Here is a 14,162-nt window from a genome sequence, read left to right as displayed (position 1 = left end):
GTTGTCTTCTTCATGATTATCACATAGGAAAAATGAGGCTACCCTTGTTCTGATATTTTTGGAACTTCTCTTTCAGATTTCCTTCAGGACCTTTGGATAGTCTTCAACTATCCTTAATAATGGGAAATACACATTCTTTGAGTGTGGGTTTGACTTTGGGAACAATCTAAAATAATTTGGAGACAAATCCAACGATTAAGTCATCTGAAAGCAGTTTTAGTTATTGATTCAACAAATATCTATTGAGCTCCAATGTAAACAAATACCAGAAATAAAAGCATGAAAAGTACACATGCTGCTCTCAAGATTCTTAATGTGTAAGAGGGCCAAAAGCAAGGGATAAGATGGATGATTTTGAGTCTAATATACTTCATTGTCTATTTTTCCTGTGTGCCCCAGGGTTCACCGCAGTCTTGCCCTGGATGTGCTCTGGAGTTGCCTTACTGGTCGGACTCCTTTGTACTCACGCTTTTCTTAGGAGACAGGTGGGAAGTGATAACTCATCCATACTTTATTTTGACAAATGGAAATGAGTGAATGGAAGTCAAATGGAAAAAGCTGTTTCACGTGTCTGGAGTGATTTTGTCATTTCTGTTTTCTTACATCAGTCTCCACCTCTCTTTCAGAAGTTACAGAAGAGGGCTTCCCTGGTGGCGCAGTGGTTGAGGCTCCGCCTGTCGATGCAGGGGACACGGGTTCGTGCCCCATTCCGGGAAGATCCCACATGCAGCAGAATGGCTAGGCCCATGAGCCATGGCCGCTGAGCCTGTGCGTCCGGAGCCTGTGCTCCGCAACGGGAGAGGCCACAACAGTGACAGGCTCGCGTACCGCAAAAATAATAATAATAATAATAATAATAATAAGACGTTACAGCAGAAAGTCTCAGAATAAAAAATAAAACCTCCAAAGAATTCTGGACAAATGCTTAACACAGTTAAGCTCACAATTTCTGTTCTTAAACTTTTATTTTTGTAGGTGCATGTGTTAAAGATTGCAAAAATTAAAGATGAACAAAGGGCTTATTGGAGGAAGGGAGGGAGGGAGTACTAATGTCTTCCTCCTGAACATATTTTTCTCTTATTTGCTTTTGCTTTTGTTTTTCTTGTCATTCTGTGATGGTTAGGATCTCTAAACAATGTTGAATGGAAGTGATAAGCAGAGAGTGCTTCTGTTTCCCCATTAAGAATGATCTTTGTTATAGGTTTTAGTTCCTAGATATCCACCATCCATGAAAATAAGTTCCCTTCTATTCTTGGTTTGCTGGGGTTTTTATTTTGAAAATCCCTGTCCTGATTGGGCCATTCCACCATCTGTGGGCCCTGGGAATCTAAAACTATTGTTTGTTGCTTCTACTGATTGAGAATCTCAGATAGTGTGTTCTTCTGAAGTTTTAGGTAGTTTCCTTGGAGTTCCCACTGATTGAAAAAAAACTCTCCTATATTGTTTTTGGTCAAACATTTTGCCATAATACTAATGGCCTGTGTACACAACAAATACATGTTAGTGGGTGCCTCTGAAATGGTAAAGATGAAAATGGGGCTGCAGAAGGGAACATGAAGGGCTTCAACTGGTTTTGAAATTATTTAAAAATTTTAAAAGTTCTTGAAAAAATCTAAAGTAAATGCCACAGCATGTTAATATTTGTTCATTTTGGAAGACCAATAAATGTGTTTGTTATCCTTTGTAACAAATTTTCAAAGTAAGTTTTCCAAGAAAAAAAAAAAAGAAGAAAAAGAAAGAAAGAGAAAGAAAGAAAAAGTTAATTAGCCAAGCTTAGATTAAACAACACATATAGCAAGTAGAATTAGTTACACCATCCTCTGGAATTCTATAGCCCTTTGCTGGTGTGCCATATAATGGATTTCACTGTACTGTAATTCTTTTCTATATATATATTTTCTTTTTATGTATTATATACTCAATAAAAAATAGTAACCGAAAGAAAGCTTGTATAGCAATATTAATATCACAGAATTTACAGTGATATTATTTTTACCTTTCACTGTCCTATCAGCTCTTAAATCTCTCAAGAGCAGAGACAGTATGTTATTCATCCTTGTATTACTGGGATCTGGCTAATGTCTGGATCATGTTATTTTCTGTAAGTATTATAATTCACAAGCACAATGTTTGGAGCCAGAAGACCAATTAAAGGCCATACGTGTCTTTACTAGTTTTCAGTCATTTTATGCCTTTGTCCTGGAGGCATTTGAGAAATGAGCTTTCTCCTTTGCATGGGGATGTGGCAAGGAGAGCTAGCTAGCCTCTCTAGTCTTCCCTTCTATGAGCACCCAGCTAGACTCTGTTTCCCACCACCCTAGAAATTAGGTGTAGCCATGTGATTAAGTTCTCTCTAATGGAATATAAACATAAATGATGTGTGACATTTCCAGACATGGCCCACAAACACCTTCCCTGAATACTCCTCCCTGCTTTTCCCTTTTCTAGCTGTTTATTTAAGCTTTCAGCCATTGCAGAATTTTACGGTTTCATAGAAACACATGGGAAAGCCATACCCATGAGAAATTATAACCTTTCCATCATTTAATTATTCTATTTGTAAAATTCTTATCCTGGTTTCTGTGCTATTACTTCCCATTTCTTTTGCATTACTTTGAGATGCTGTATATTTTAACTAAAATATAATACTTCCTTCAACGTTTAAAGACATTATATATATACATATACATATATATATAAAACCATGGAAGACTGAAATGTTAATAATATCTTATATTTTATTAAATAAATGATGATACAGAAATAATAGCCAAAATATTTATTACTGATTCCTTAAATACACTATTTAAAAACTCTTAGCTAAAACATTAAATTTTTGAGCCACTGAAAAAGTGAACTGCCTCACAGAAATACTTAATATTATAAAGGGAATATGCTATTTTAACATTGACTCCATTAAGTTATTACTTTAAAAGGTACAGGGTGCTGTCATTACCCATTAAAATAAAAACACAATGAGATAAACAACACAGGACAACTACATGCTAATATTCTGAACTAACACTTCAAATGTGGACTGACCACATATTTTATTTAAAGCTTAAATAATAAATGTTTCTTTTGGCTAAGACAGCTTTTATTGTCATTAGGTTCTACTGATTTTTGAGAAATAGAGCTGCTCCACACTGAATCCACTGATCTTGGCTGCCCCCACATGGAATGTCGATATTGATCACCACACGATCCCTTTCAGCACTTGTGTAAACAGGCAAAGATATGCACTCATCAGGGGAATATGGACCATATGCGCCCTGTTTAAAAAGAATTAATTTTGTTTTAAAATACAGCAATATACTGTGTTGCAACAGGTCATTAGATAACCAAATACGAACACAAAATCTTCCCAAATAATAAGATATATTTAACATTTTATTATGAAATGTTTTAAATAAAGACTAGCATAATAAACCACATCATTCAGTTGCAACAATTATCAGCTCATGGCCAACTGTATTTCATTTATAACCTCCCCCAGCCCCAAATAATAGAGTATTTTGAATCAAATCCTACACATTATAAAATTTCATCTATAAGTATTTAAATATATGTCTATAAATAAAATATAAAAACATAATCAAAATACTATATCACATAAAAATATTAACAATAATTCCTTAATATCATCTTATACCCACTATGCCATTATCCCATAATTTTTAAAAGATTTTTTTGGAAGAACTGCAATTCAAATAGAGCCCACACTTTGAGGTTTGTTATGTGTCCTAATTCTCCTCAATTTATTTTTTCTCCTTTATTCCTTGTAATTTGTTTGCTAAAGAACTATACCAAAGAGTTTCCCACATTCTTGACTTTTGTTCGCTACATTCCCATGGTGTCATGTTCTTCTGTTCCCTGTATTCTTATAAAGTGGGTCTGGAGGTGAGTTCAGATTCAGATTCAATTTCCGGTAAAAACACTGCATAGGTAGTAGTGTATACTTCAATCAAGAGGCATATAAAGTCTGGGTGTCTCTCTTTTTAGCTATTAGGAGCCATTGATGATCATTATTTATATTTAAGATTAAAAAATGATAATCTAATTCTACATCCCTTCATTTCCAGGCAGAAACAAATCTATAAAGAGGAACTTCCAGTTATCAATCATTTGATTACCAGGAGGTACAGTTCATATAGGAAAGGCTGGAATAAATGCTATCTAATTTCCCTTTATTTACACGCTTTTAAAATAATGCATTTGTTCCCTAGCATACTGTAAAGGTGATCAATGAGCACCCTCTATTTTTTTAAGTATCATTATGAACTGGTGGATTTAAATATGTTCAATGTGCTTCAATGCAATGCAATTACTATCTTATTGGTGTTCAAAATGTCAATCTTTGTGCAGTGGGAACTCATTAGGCTGGCTCCTGAGGGTTTTTGTTTTTGTTTTGATATGTCCCTAGTAGTCTTCAGTAGCTTTCTTACCTTCTAGTATGTCAAGATGTTGTAAGTTCATCTTGTATATTTGCTGTCCCAGAAATCAAAAATTAGTCATTACTCTGAGGATCCTTGGTTCCTTTAATGAGAAATGGTACTAGAGATCGTAGTCTGGGTGCTAGGAATGATCTATCATTCTCCTTCTAGGATTTTTCAGTGACTGAAGCTTAGAAATATGTATTTTTTTAAAGAAAAACATCAGAAGTTCATAATAGTAATTCCAATTCAAATTTAGGATTCATGTTTTTATTGAATTTATATAATTTTATTCAACTAATGGATAAGTTTTTAGAGTTAGAATGAAACTTAAGAGAAAAGTTAGTCTCATTCTAGAATTTTACAAGTGACAAATCAGAAACCCATGAAGAATTTATCATGGTAACCTAGTTAGGCAAGTGGCAAAGTTGCCATAGGTAGTACAATTGAAAAAAAAAAAAATTGGCATTAGCTTGTTTAGGAGCTCCTGACCCTAGAGAGTAGATTACTCTCTGAGCATCTGTTTCCCTATCATAAAAGGAACATAAACAACACTGGTCCACCTAATGGGATGTTGGGTGAATCCAATGATGTATTATTAAGGAGTTCAAATACAAAGCATTATTTATTCACACAAGGACTACATATGCATAACTTTTCTTTAATTCCTACTAATTCTTAAATCAATTAGAAAAAAAGTCCCAGCTTTTTACCATCTACTACAGGTCATGGATGGTGCTAGGATAGAGAGAAATAAAAATATTTTTTCCTTCATGAAGAAATTTAAAGCATTCTATTTTTAAGTCTAAGTGGGCATTATATGGAATTTTGATTGTCTTTTCCAATCCTTTTCTCTACCCCCACAACACTAACTTTTCTAAGTCCTTGATATAAAACAGTTAAGTCCCTTTGAAAACTCACTCATTTCTAAAATTCCTAAATTGTAACCTGATTGACATGAGAAAATTCATTCTTTATGAAGAATCATTACCCAAATAGATAAGAAGACCATCTGCCCTGAATGTTTCTAATTTTCCTCTATGTTTGTATTGATGATTCTGTTACTCATCCATTCATTTAACAGCATTTATGTGCTAATATTGCACCTAGAATTATAAAAGCAAAGCATTTCAATATATATCCAAATAGAGAAAATAATAATCTTCTTTAAAGCTTAAAATTTAGTTTAAGAAACAACATACACATCAAATATTTAGAATATAATTTTTTGCAAAATGAGTATTTTAAAGAAAATCAAAATAAACTACTACTCTGGGATATGTTAACCTGACAAGGATTAATGGGGAGAATGAATCCTGAGTTGGGCCTCAGAAAAATACAGAATTTGGAGTAAAGAGAATTTTCAACCATTATTAGTCACTGCCTAATCTCTTCCCTCTTCTCTAATTCTGCTTAAATGGCAAAGCTTTAGCATTCACAAATTCCTGTGATTTTCATAACTCCTTAGCCATTCCTAAAATTAATAACCTAGTATAGGCTTTCTTTTGGTATTGCCTTTAAATTCTTCAGCAAAGAGCAGACAAACATTGCATATTTGTTGAACTGAAATGATCTGAACCTATGAATGTCTATAATCCTAGAAAAGGTCTTAAATTATCTTCCTCTGCCACTCTATATTTGCTTTCTTTCCCATAACTTCTATGGTCAAAAATGAAAACATCATGTTGAAATGTTTTATAATGCTATTCCTTTCTATTCAGAAGATTTTCTCTATATCTCTTCATTTTAATGCCAAGCAATTTTCTCTTTAAATTAGGAATTTAAGAGTAATGCAAAGTTGATTCTTTGCATATTCACTATCAATTTACCAGTTTTTGTATATATTTCCAAACCCTTCCAAACTTGCTTTTGGTTGTAGGCTTTTTGTTTGTTTTAAAGTGAGGGTACAAATCTTTCCAGCAAAATGTACAGTGTTTTAAAAGCGAAGTACCACAGTTGCTTCTTAAAATTTTACTTGTCATTGCTTAAAATCTCATAAACAGTAAACGTTACAACCTTCTGTAAGAAAGGTTAAATGGACTTGCCCTTATGTCACCAATAAATAAATGATCAAAGTAATAGAGCTAAGTACTTGGGCATTCTCACACTTAACACAATACCTTATGCAGACAGAAACTTTATATTGTTTAACTGAATTAAATTCTTATGCCACAATTCCCTCTTTAATATGTTTATCTTAAAAGACAAAGTACAGATCCTGCTGGGCTGAAATATTTGGATGAAACTAAAATTTTATTAATAACTATTAATAAATACACTAAGTGCTCAGTTAATGCAAAAAGATATATTAGGAAAACTTCAAATAATATTATATTATATGTAAACAAATTAGTTTGACATTATTAAAATTAAAAATCTATATATTATGATTACTCACGCTCATGCCCATGCCCCAGGGAAAGTGGTTTAAAAGTATACGTGTACTACAAACAGAAGGCAATAAGCTAATATGTGAAAGAAGACATTTACAAAGGCAAATGGTGATATTTGGTATTACTTAGCCAACAAACTAAAGAAAATAACAAAATAAAACAACACCAGAAAACAAAAAAGCCCCAAATTATCCAGGTTAATTATGTTAACTATTTGGCCGATATCAACTCAAATTTCATTATAATAAAACACACGAGGGCAAACCAAAATATTTTTCTCATCAGAAATATATTTATGCATAAAGTCCAACTAACTTATTCTAACATATGCTTTCTGAATGTTTATGAACCAAGTCAGTGAACAGTTATTTTTTTTTAGGAAAGAAGATGTTATGACATCAGAGGTTTCATGTACGTAAAAGTGGCATTATTAGTAAAGCAACCCTTGAAAATATAACTATCTCAAAACAGGAAACAAAACAACTTGCCAACAATGAATATTTTGAAAGACTTCATTCTGTCAAGAATGTCTAGGTACTCTACTTTGGTAGAGAAATACTTCCCTCTATTTTTCAATAATACAATGCTAACAACATTGCTCTCATAGTAAGTTCTTAAGAAAAAAAACCTGTCACATAGAAAAGACATTAATTAAATATTTATTATATTTAAACCAGAGTGCATCCAAGGCAGAGTTTTCAGCATATATCATTTCATATACATGGTGAAAATACTTTAACGTAAAGAAAAGACTGTTACTGTGAGTTGCTTGTGTTATCATTATATAGTCATAATTTCCCTGAGAATGAAATTGTTTCTGAAGTTGTACTGTCAGTTGTGGCAACTGTTGGAAGGTGTAGGCCTGTGGGGTTCAGGCTGGTCCAGGGTTTCTATGTTACTGTGGGGCTGATAAACCCGAAGTAACACTCTTCATTGGAAAAATAGAACAAAGGCAAACTGACTTCCTGTGGAATGTCAGAACAGGACATTATCTAAGACTGATTTACCTCATAAAGTAGTGTTTCCCAAACTACGTTATGTGGAACATAGATCCAGATGGAGGGTGGGGTGTAGATGCATGAACAGGGTTGCATGTTAAGTAAATTTTGGTAGTTCCCAGTGTTTTTAATATCCTCAAATACATCATGAAGTTCCAAATTTAAATCTGTTTACTGAACAATTTTTCAGAGAACCATTATGGAATAATGTAGTGTCAAACACTTTTTAGGAACTGCTTTGGAGAAAGTGAATGCTTTTTTGGGTAAAATCCTGTAGGGAAATCTTATTGTACCTATATGAATTTAACCCCTAGAACTGAACTGGAACTTGAAGAACCTTAAGAGTCTGCATCATGAATGAATGAACGCATAAATGAACAGTGTGAGTGTAGGTATATTAACTTCCTGCACATAGATAATGGTAAACAGAAACATTAGGAAAACATTAGCACCAGCATTTTACTTCCTTTTAATTCTTGAGCATTCATAATTCTAATTTTGTTAACTGGCAAAGTATATTACATTTATAATAGAAGCAATGGTAAACCTCCCCCTCCCCTCAATAAAAGCCTTAGAATTTGTTGTTCATATCCTTTGTTAAGTATTACCACATATTAAAAAATCTCAAAGTTCTTCAGTCTTCTGCAATCTAAAATGCTCTTTAAAAAAATGTAGGTGCTATGTACCTCCTAGTGCCTGAGTTGTCCGGCATGTTTCTGCTGAAATAATGCTATTCAGGACTTTTAGGGGTCAGATAATATTATCGAAATAATTTGTGGAAAAACCTTCTTCTGGCCTAAAAGGAATTAGTCACCAAAGTTCTGAACTCCATTATTTTATCTAAGCTTATCAAAGGATTCTGAACTTTCTGCAATGAAGTAGCTGTAAGAGTAAGTGGCAAAAGTAATTCTTTTTACTTGTTTATATAAATTGATGTTGATGCTTCCTTTGATTTTATGCTGGTTCCTTCCCTCTTGGTAAAAACGTGTTAAAATGCTGATGCCCCCCACCAAATTCTGTAAAACTTATTAAAAACAGCTATAGTTGCCCTAAAAAAAATGATTTCTTGAACAAAAATAGTGCTTAACTCAAGCAAAGTTGGAGAGTTTGATAGTTTATACAGAGTCAGCAAACTTTTCTGTAAGAGGTCAGATAGTAAATATTTTATGGGCTATATGGTCTTGGATACAACTATATCCTCAACTCTGCTGTAGTAGTCTGAAAGCATCTACATAAATGGGCATAGCTGTTTTCCAAACAAAACTTTCTTTATGGACACTGGAATTTGAATTTCATATAATTTTCACATCATAGAATATTGGGTTGGCCAAAAAGTTCGTTCGGGTTTTTCTGTAACATCTTGCAGAAAAACCCGAATGAACTTTTTGGCCAACCCAGTACTATCCTTCTAAGTTTTTCATCTATTTAAAAATGTAAAAGTCATTCATGCTCACATGACTGTGGGCTGTACAAAAACAGGCAGCATACTGGATTTGGCCTGTGGCCTGTAGTTTTCCAAACTCTGGTTTATACTGTTAGGTTGCCTCAGTATTAGGCCTAAGATTTAAGAGAGATAACCTGGATTTGAAACTTAGTTGCTTACCTATTAACTATGTTATCTTTATCTTGGTCAAGTTATACAATCTTTTAAGCTTCCATTTTCTTAGTTTACAATGGAGATGATAATTCCTATTTCAAATGTTTTTGGAAAGCCTAAATATCTTGTATTCTAAACAGTTTGTACAGTGCTTGGCACATAATAAATACAAATAAATGCTCATTGCTATTGTTCAAACACTAGTGCTACTACTGGGGGACCCATAACAAATCACTCTATTTACCAGATTCACGGTTTCTTCCTCAGCAAAACAGAGAGAAAAACTACTCTACCATACGCAGAGGACTGCAATGAAAGGTAAGTGTGATTGTATTTCACCCTATGCCAATCCTCAATTCTCTCAGTGCTAGACTGCTTTTCTAAAACTACAGATCTGATCTTACAACACACGTGTTCTAAGCTCTCAATGGCTGTCTATGATCATAAGATAGTCTAAACTCCTTGGCATGGCTCCATGGCTTGTCGTACTTGGTCTTAGTCTTCCTTTCTGACCGCATCCCCTACCACTCTCCATTTGAACCATTCCAGTACATTCCAGATATACTGTACTTTCAGTTCCCCAAATAACCTAAATTCTTTTCGTATCTCCATGCATTTAAATATACTTCCCCTTCTATATGGAATGCCTTGCCCCTACCATTTTTGAATTTGTCCTTGAACTTTTCTTACTTCTACTGTGACTACAGTCCTGAGAAGCTGCTTCCTCTCCCTGTGAGGTCATCTGACTTTCCCTCATCTGCTTATACAAGATAGAGCTGAGGTCTCCTTCATTTGCCAAAGCACTTCATGTAAACCTCCATAATTGTACTTCTGTAACTCTGAACTGTAATAGTTTCTTTACCCGTTTGCTCCTCTACTCAACAGAAGACTCTGATGGAAGAGATTTATTTTTGTTATCCCAGGGTTCAGAATATGGTACATAGGAACTTAATTATCTAATGATGATTGAAAGCACTTAGTACACTATAAAGCACCATATGAAATAAGTTAATTATTATACTATTATAAAAACATTTAAAAGTGTTGGCATCAGGAAAAATTAGACTTACCGTGTATGACGCCCTGCTAGGTACCTTCACAGACACAGGACCTTATTTATTCCTCAACATGGTCCTATACAAACATCATTATCTCCACTTTCAAATGAGGAAACTGGCTCAATGAGGTTAGGTAATTTGCCCCAAATCACCCAGCTCATAAGTTTGGGAGCTGTGAGTGGCATTTAGACTGCTGGACTCCAAAATTTCATGTTCTGAAACATTTAGCAATATACCTCATATTCTCTCCTTCTTAGCTGATCTAGGAGAGGCAGTCAAAGCAGTAAGATTAATGGGAAGAAGAGGATCACTGTAAAGGAAGGAGGGGAAAAAAGAGGTGGGGAAGTATCTTAAACCCTTCCATTACATGGCAGGAAAAAGTGCAGAAGCCTTTGGGGAAATCTCTTTTATAAAAATAATAAATTCATATTATCTTTCAGCCATCTCTTTTATTGGCTAAATATTCCAATTCATTTTACCTCTCTTTACATGAGATATTTTTCAAATTAAATTACTTTTAGCTTTCTATTCCTATCCTGATTTTTTAAAGTGTGGTAAATAAAACTGGATAGAAATGATACTCAAAGTAAAATATTGTGGAGGGATAAATTCCAAGTCTTATAATGTTATGTTGCTTTTCATACAACCCAGTTAACAGATTGGCTTCTGTTCATAACCACACTGCATTCCTGATCTGCATTCAGTTTGTGGTCAGTTATGTGGGTACTGCTCTAGGTCACTCTCTTTTGCATTTATGCCTACTCATTCTCCATGCTCTATTTTTATTGCTGGGATTTCTCCTTAAGTGAATCATTTTATACATGTCCTACCTTTCCCCCCATCAAGGTCATTATATGGCTTTTAAATTTGTTTGCCAGAGAAGTAACACTTCTCATAATTTGGATTCATTTGAATTCATCTCTGTCATCATATACAATTTTATATATTATGGTTATAACCCTCAGCAAATTTTAGCCTTAACTTTTTTTTTGCTGTATGCGGGCCTCTCACAGCTGTGGCCTCTCCCGCTGCGGAGCACAGGCTCTGGACGCGCAGCCTCAGCGGCCATGGCTCACGGGCCCAGCCGCTCCACGGCATGTGGGATCCTCCCGGACCGGGGCATGAACCTGTGTCCTCTGCATGGGCAGGTGGACCCCCAACCACTGCGCCACCAGGGAAGCCCTAGCCTTAACTTTTGTATAGAACTTTCGATCTGGTCCACACACCTAATGTGTGTAATCCATAAGTTACCAACTTTTTGACATACAAATTTCTTACATGAATCAATAGCCAGAGGGAAATAAAATAAAGATGATTTCAACTTCTCCCTTCTCTGTCACTCTACTACTAGAGAAAATGAAGCTTATATGGGGGGTGGAAATGGCGAGTTTCACAGAAATGTATGTTCCTTTAGGTCAGAGGATGCTCTTATAGCTCTCTGAGCAATAACTGTTAATTATGGCTTTATTAGTTTTTATTTTAAAATAAATATTGTGATGCTTTGGATTTTTTTATTTTACAAAAAGAATTATAATAATTGGAAAATTCAATGAAGTATTTCACAACTAGAAAACTCATTTTTCTTGTAGTAAGCAGTATATGAAATAGCTTGTTGGTGATTAGATACAGAATCAAAACTTTAAAGTTTATTCACATGTATTCTTACTTACATTTAGTAAAAGTTATGTGTTTCATCTACAACTATGTCTTATTTTAAAGGCGAATATCCCTCAAGTTCCATTGTTGAAAGTTCTTTCAAAAATTGAAGGTTTTGGACTTCCCTGATGGCGCAGTGGTTAAGAATCCACCTGCCAATGCAGGGGACATGGGTTCAAGCCCTGGTCTGGGAAGATTCCACATGCCGTGGAGCAACTAAGTCCGTGCGTCACAACTACTGAGCCTGCGCTCTAGAGCCCACGTGCCACAACTACTGAAGCATGAGCGCCTAGAGCCCAAGCCCCACAACAAGAGAAGCCACCACAATGAGAAGACTGTGCACCGCAACAAAGAGTAACCCCCACTCGACACAACTAGAAAAAAGCCCGTGTGCAGCAACGAAGACCCAATGCAGCCAAAAATAAATAAATAAATTTATAAAAAAAAATTGAAGGTTTTAAAAGGGAAAAAGTTAACCGAATAGACCTCTGTCAAGACAGTTTTCTTCATCTGCCAATCAGCAGCATAGTGACATGGTATTAGATGTGTATTAACATCTTGATGCTTTCGATTTCTGCATGCCAAGCTACAGGGAAGTCATTTAACTTATGTGAACACACATTTCCTCATTTGAAAATAGGAATAATAATATCTACCTTGCAGGGCTACTCAGAAAAGTATGTAAGGTAAAGTATATAAAACATTTAGCACACTGCTGAAAATAATAGGAACACAATATGTGGTAGTTCAGATTACCATTTAAGGCTTTTTTCTTATTAGACTATAACTTATTTAGAAATTAAAAACTATAATGTTATTCTTTCCATAACAAAATAAAGCTTTTAAAATGTCCTGTACATCTTAAAAATTATAAAGGACATAATATTTGGACTGTAAATTTGTTCAAATGCAGGTAAGATTAGAAAGTAAATGAAAAATTCATAAGCCAATTATATCTTATTGAAAAGATAAAATCTAAAAATGAATTGATTAAATTAAAACTTGTTCCTGTTAAAAATGTATTACCTGTGGAATCCAGCCCATAAAACAAGGGAGAACTGATGATACACTAGGAGAATCATGCTGATTTTCAGAAAGTCGATTTCCATCAAAACTGCATCCTTCCAGTAATAAGCCACTGATCTGTCATAGAAACATATAAACCATTAAAATATGTATTAAAGGCTGAAATGGCAGGAGTTACTATAGTATATCTTCAGAAGAAAGGCAACAATTTTCATTGTGACTATTCATTCCAAACAATGTGAAAACAAAGATCATGGTATTTTGTTTGATAATAATGTAGGTGAAGACCTGAACCAATGTTCACTGTGAGCTTCCTTTAGGCTGAATCCTCAATTTTAGCAAGTATTTTGGAAAAAAAGACTTATAAATGTCATTAGTTATACAATTGCATATGTCTTGGCATTAGATTAATGGACATATAACGACAAAAGCCAAAAAGTTACTCTTTTTCCAGGAGGGGGAAAGAAAAGCATACTAGAGAAAAAGAACATGTGCTACCTGCTTGGAATTCCAACATCATTTTCTAAAAAATAGAACAAAATTTGGAAAGGTTAATGAAAAAATTCTTGACATGTCATGCAGAGCTGAAAGAAGAAAAAAAATGGAGAAAGAGTTCATCTCTTATTCTAAATTAAACTTAGTGTAAATTTATAAAGTTATGAAAATAAAAATATAATTATTTTGGTAATATTAGTTTCATATTTCTTTAAAAGTGTTCATTCTTTTCGTTTCTGTAGTGTTAATCTACCCTGAGTTTATCTAAAGGCAACAAACGTAGAGCCTCCATTTGCATTCAGACTCCCATCTATAGTCTCACAATTTAAACTTGATAGAAAATGTAAACAATCTTATAAATATTGTATAGTACCTTTTAAGTTAACATACTATAGAATTTTAGAGTCAAGGGAACACTTTAAGTTGGAAGTGTTGAAATCATTTTCAGTTATAACTAGAGAATGGTTTAGGGACGAGGAGGTACTAGTAGAGTATGCCTTGACAAA

The 14,162-nt window shown here is 34.2% G+C and overlaps 1 protein-coding gene across 1 annotated transcript in view; it reads right to left on the bottom strand.

Annotated features, from left to right (window-relative positions):
• Positions 1–2,718: 2,718 nt before the first annotated feature.
• DYNC2H1 (dynein cytoplasmic 2 heavy chain 1) overlaps positions 2,719–14,162 on the bottom strand; it is a 370,694-nt gene continuing 359,250 nt past the window's right edge. Inside the window, exons 88-89 of the mRNA XM_030835708.2 lie at positions 13,162–13,278; positions 2,719–3,272 (exon numbers count right to left, since the gene is read on the bottom strand). Coding sequence (XP_030691568.2) covers positions 3,114–3,272; positions 13,162–13,278 — 276 coding nt within the window. The 3' untranslated portion in view covers positions 2,719–3,113. The remainder of the gene's footprint in view (positions 3,273–13,161; positions 13,279–14,162) is intronic.

This window comes from Globicephala melas, chromosome 8 (genome assembly GCF_963455315.2).
Source record: "Globicephala melas chromosome 8, mGloMel1.2, whole genome shotgun sequence".
Taxonomy (NCBI): domain Eukaryota; kingdom Metazoa; phylum Chordata; class Mammalia; order Artiodactyla; family Delphinidae; genus Globicephala; species Globicephala melas.
The sequence above is the reverse complement of the archived record's forward strand: the minus strand, read 5'-3'. Positions and strand labels throughout refer to the sequence as shown.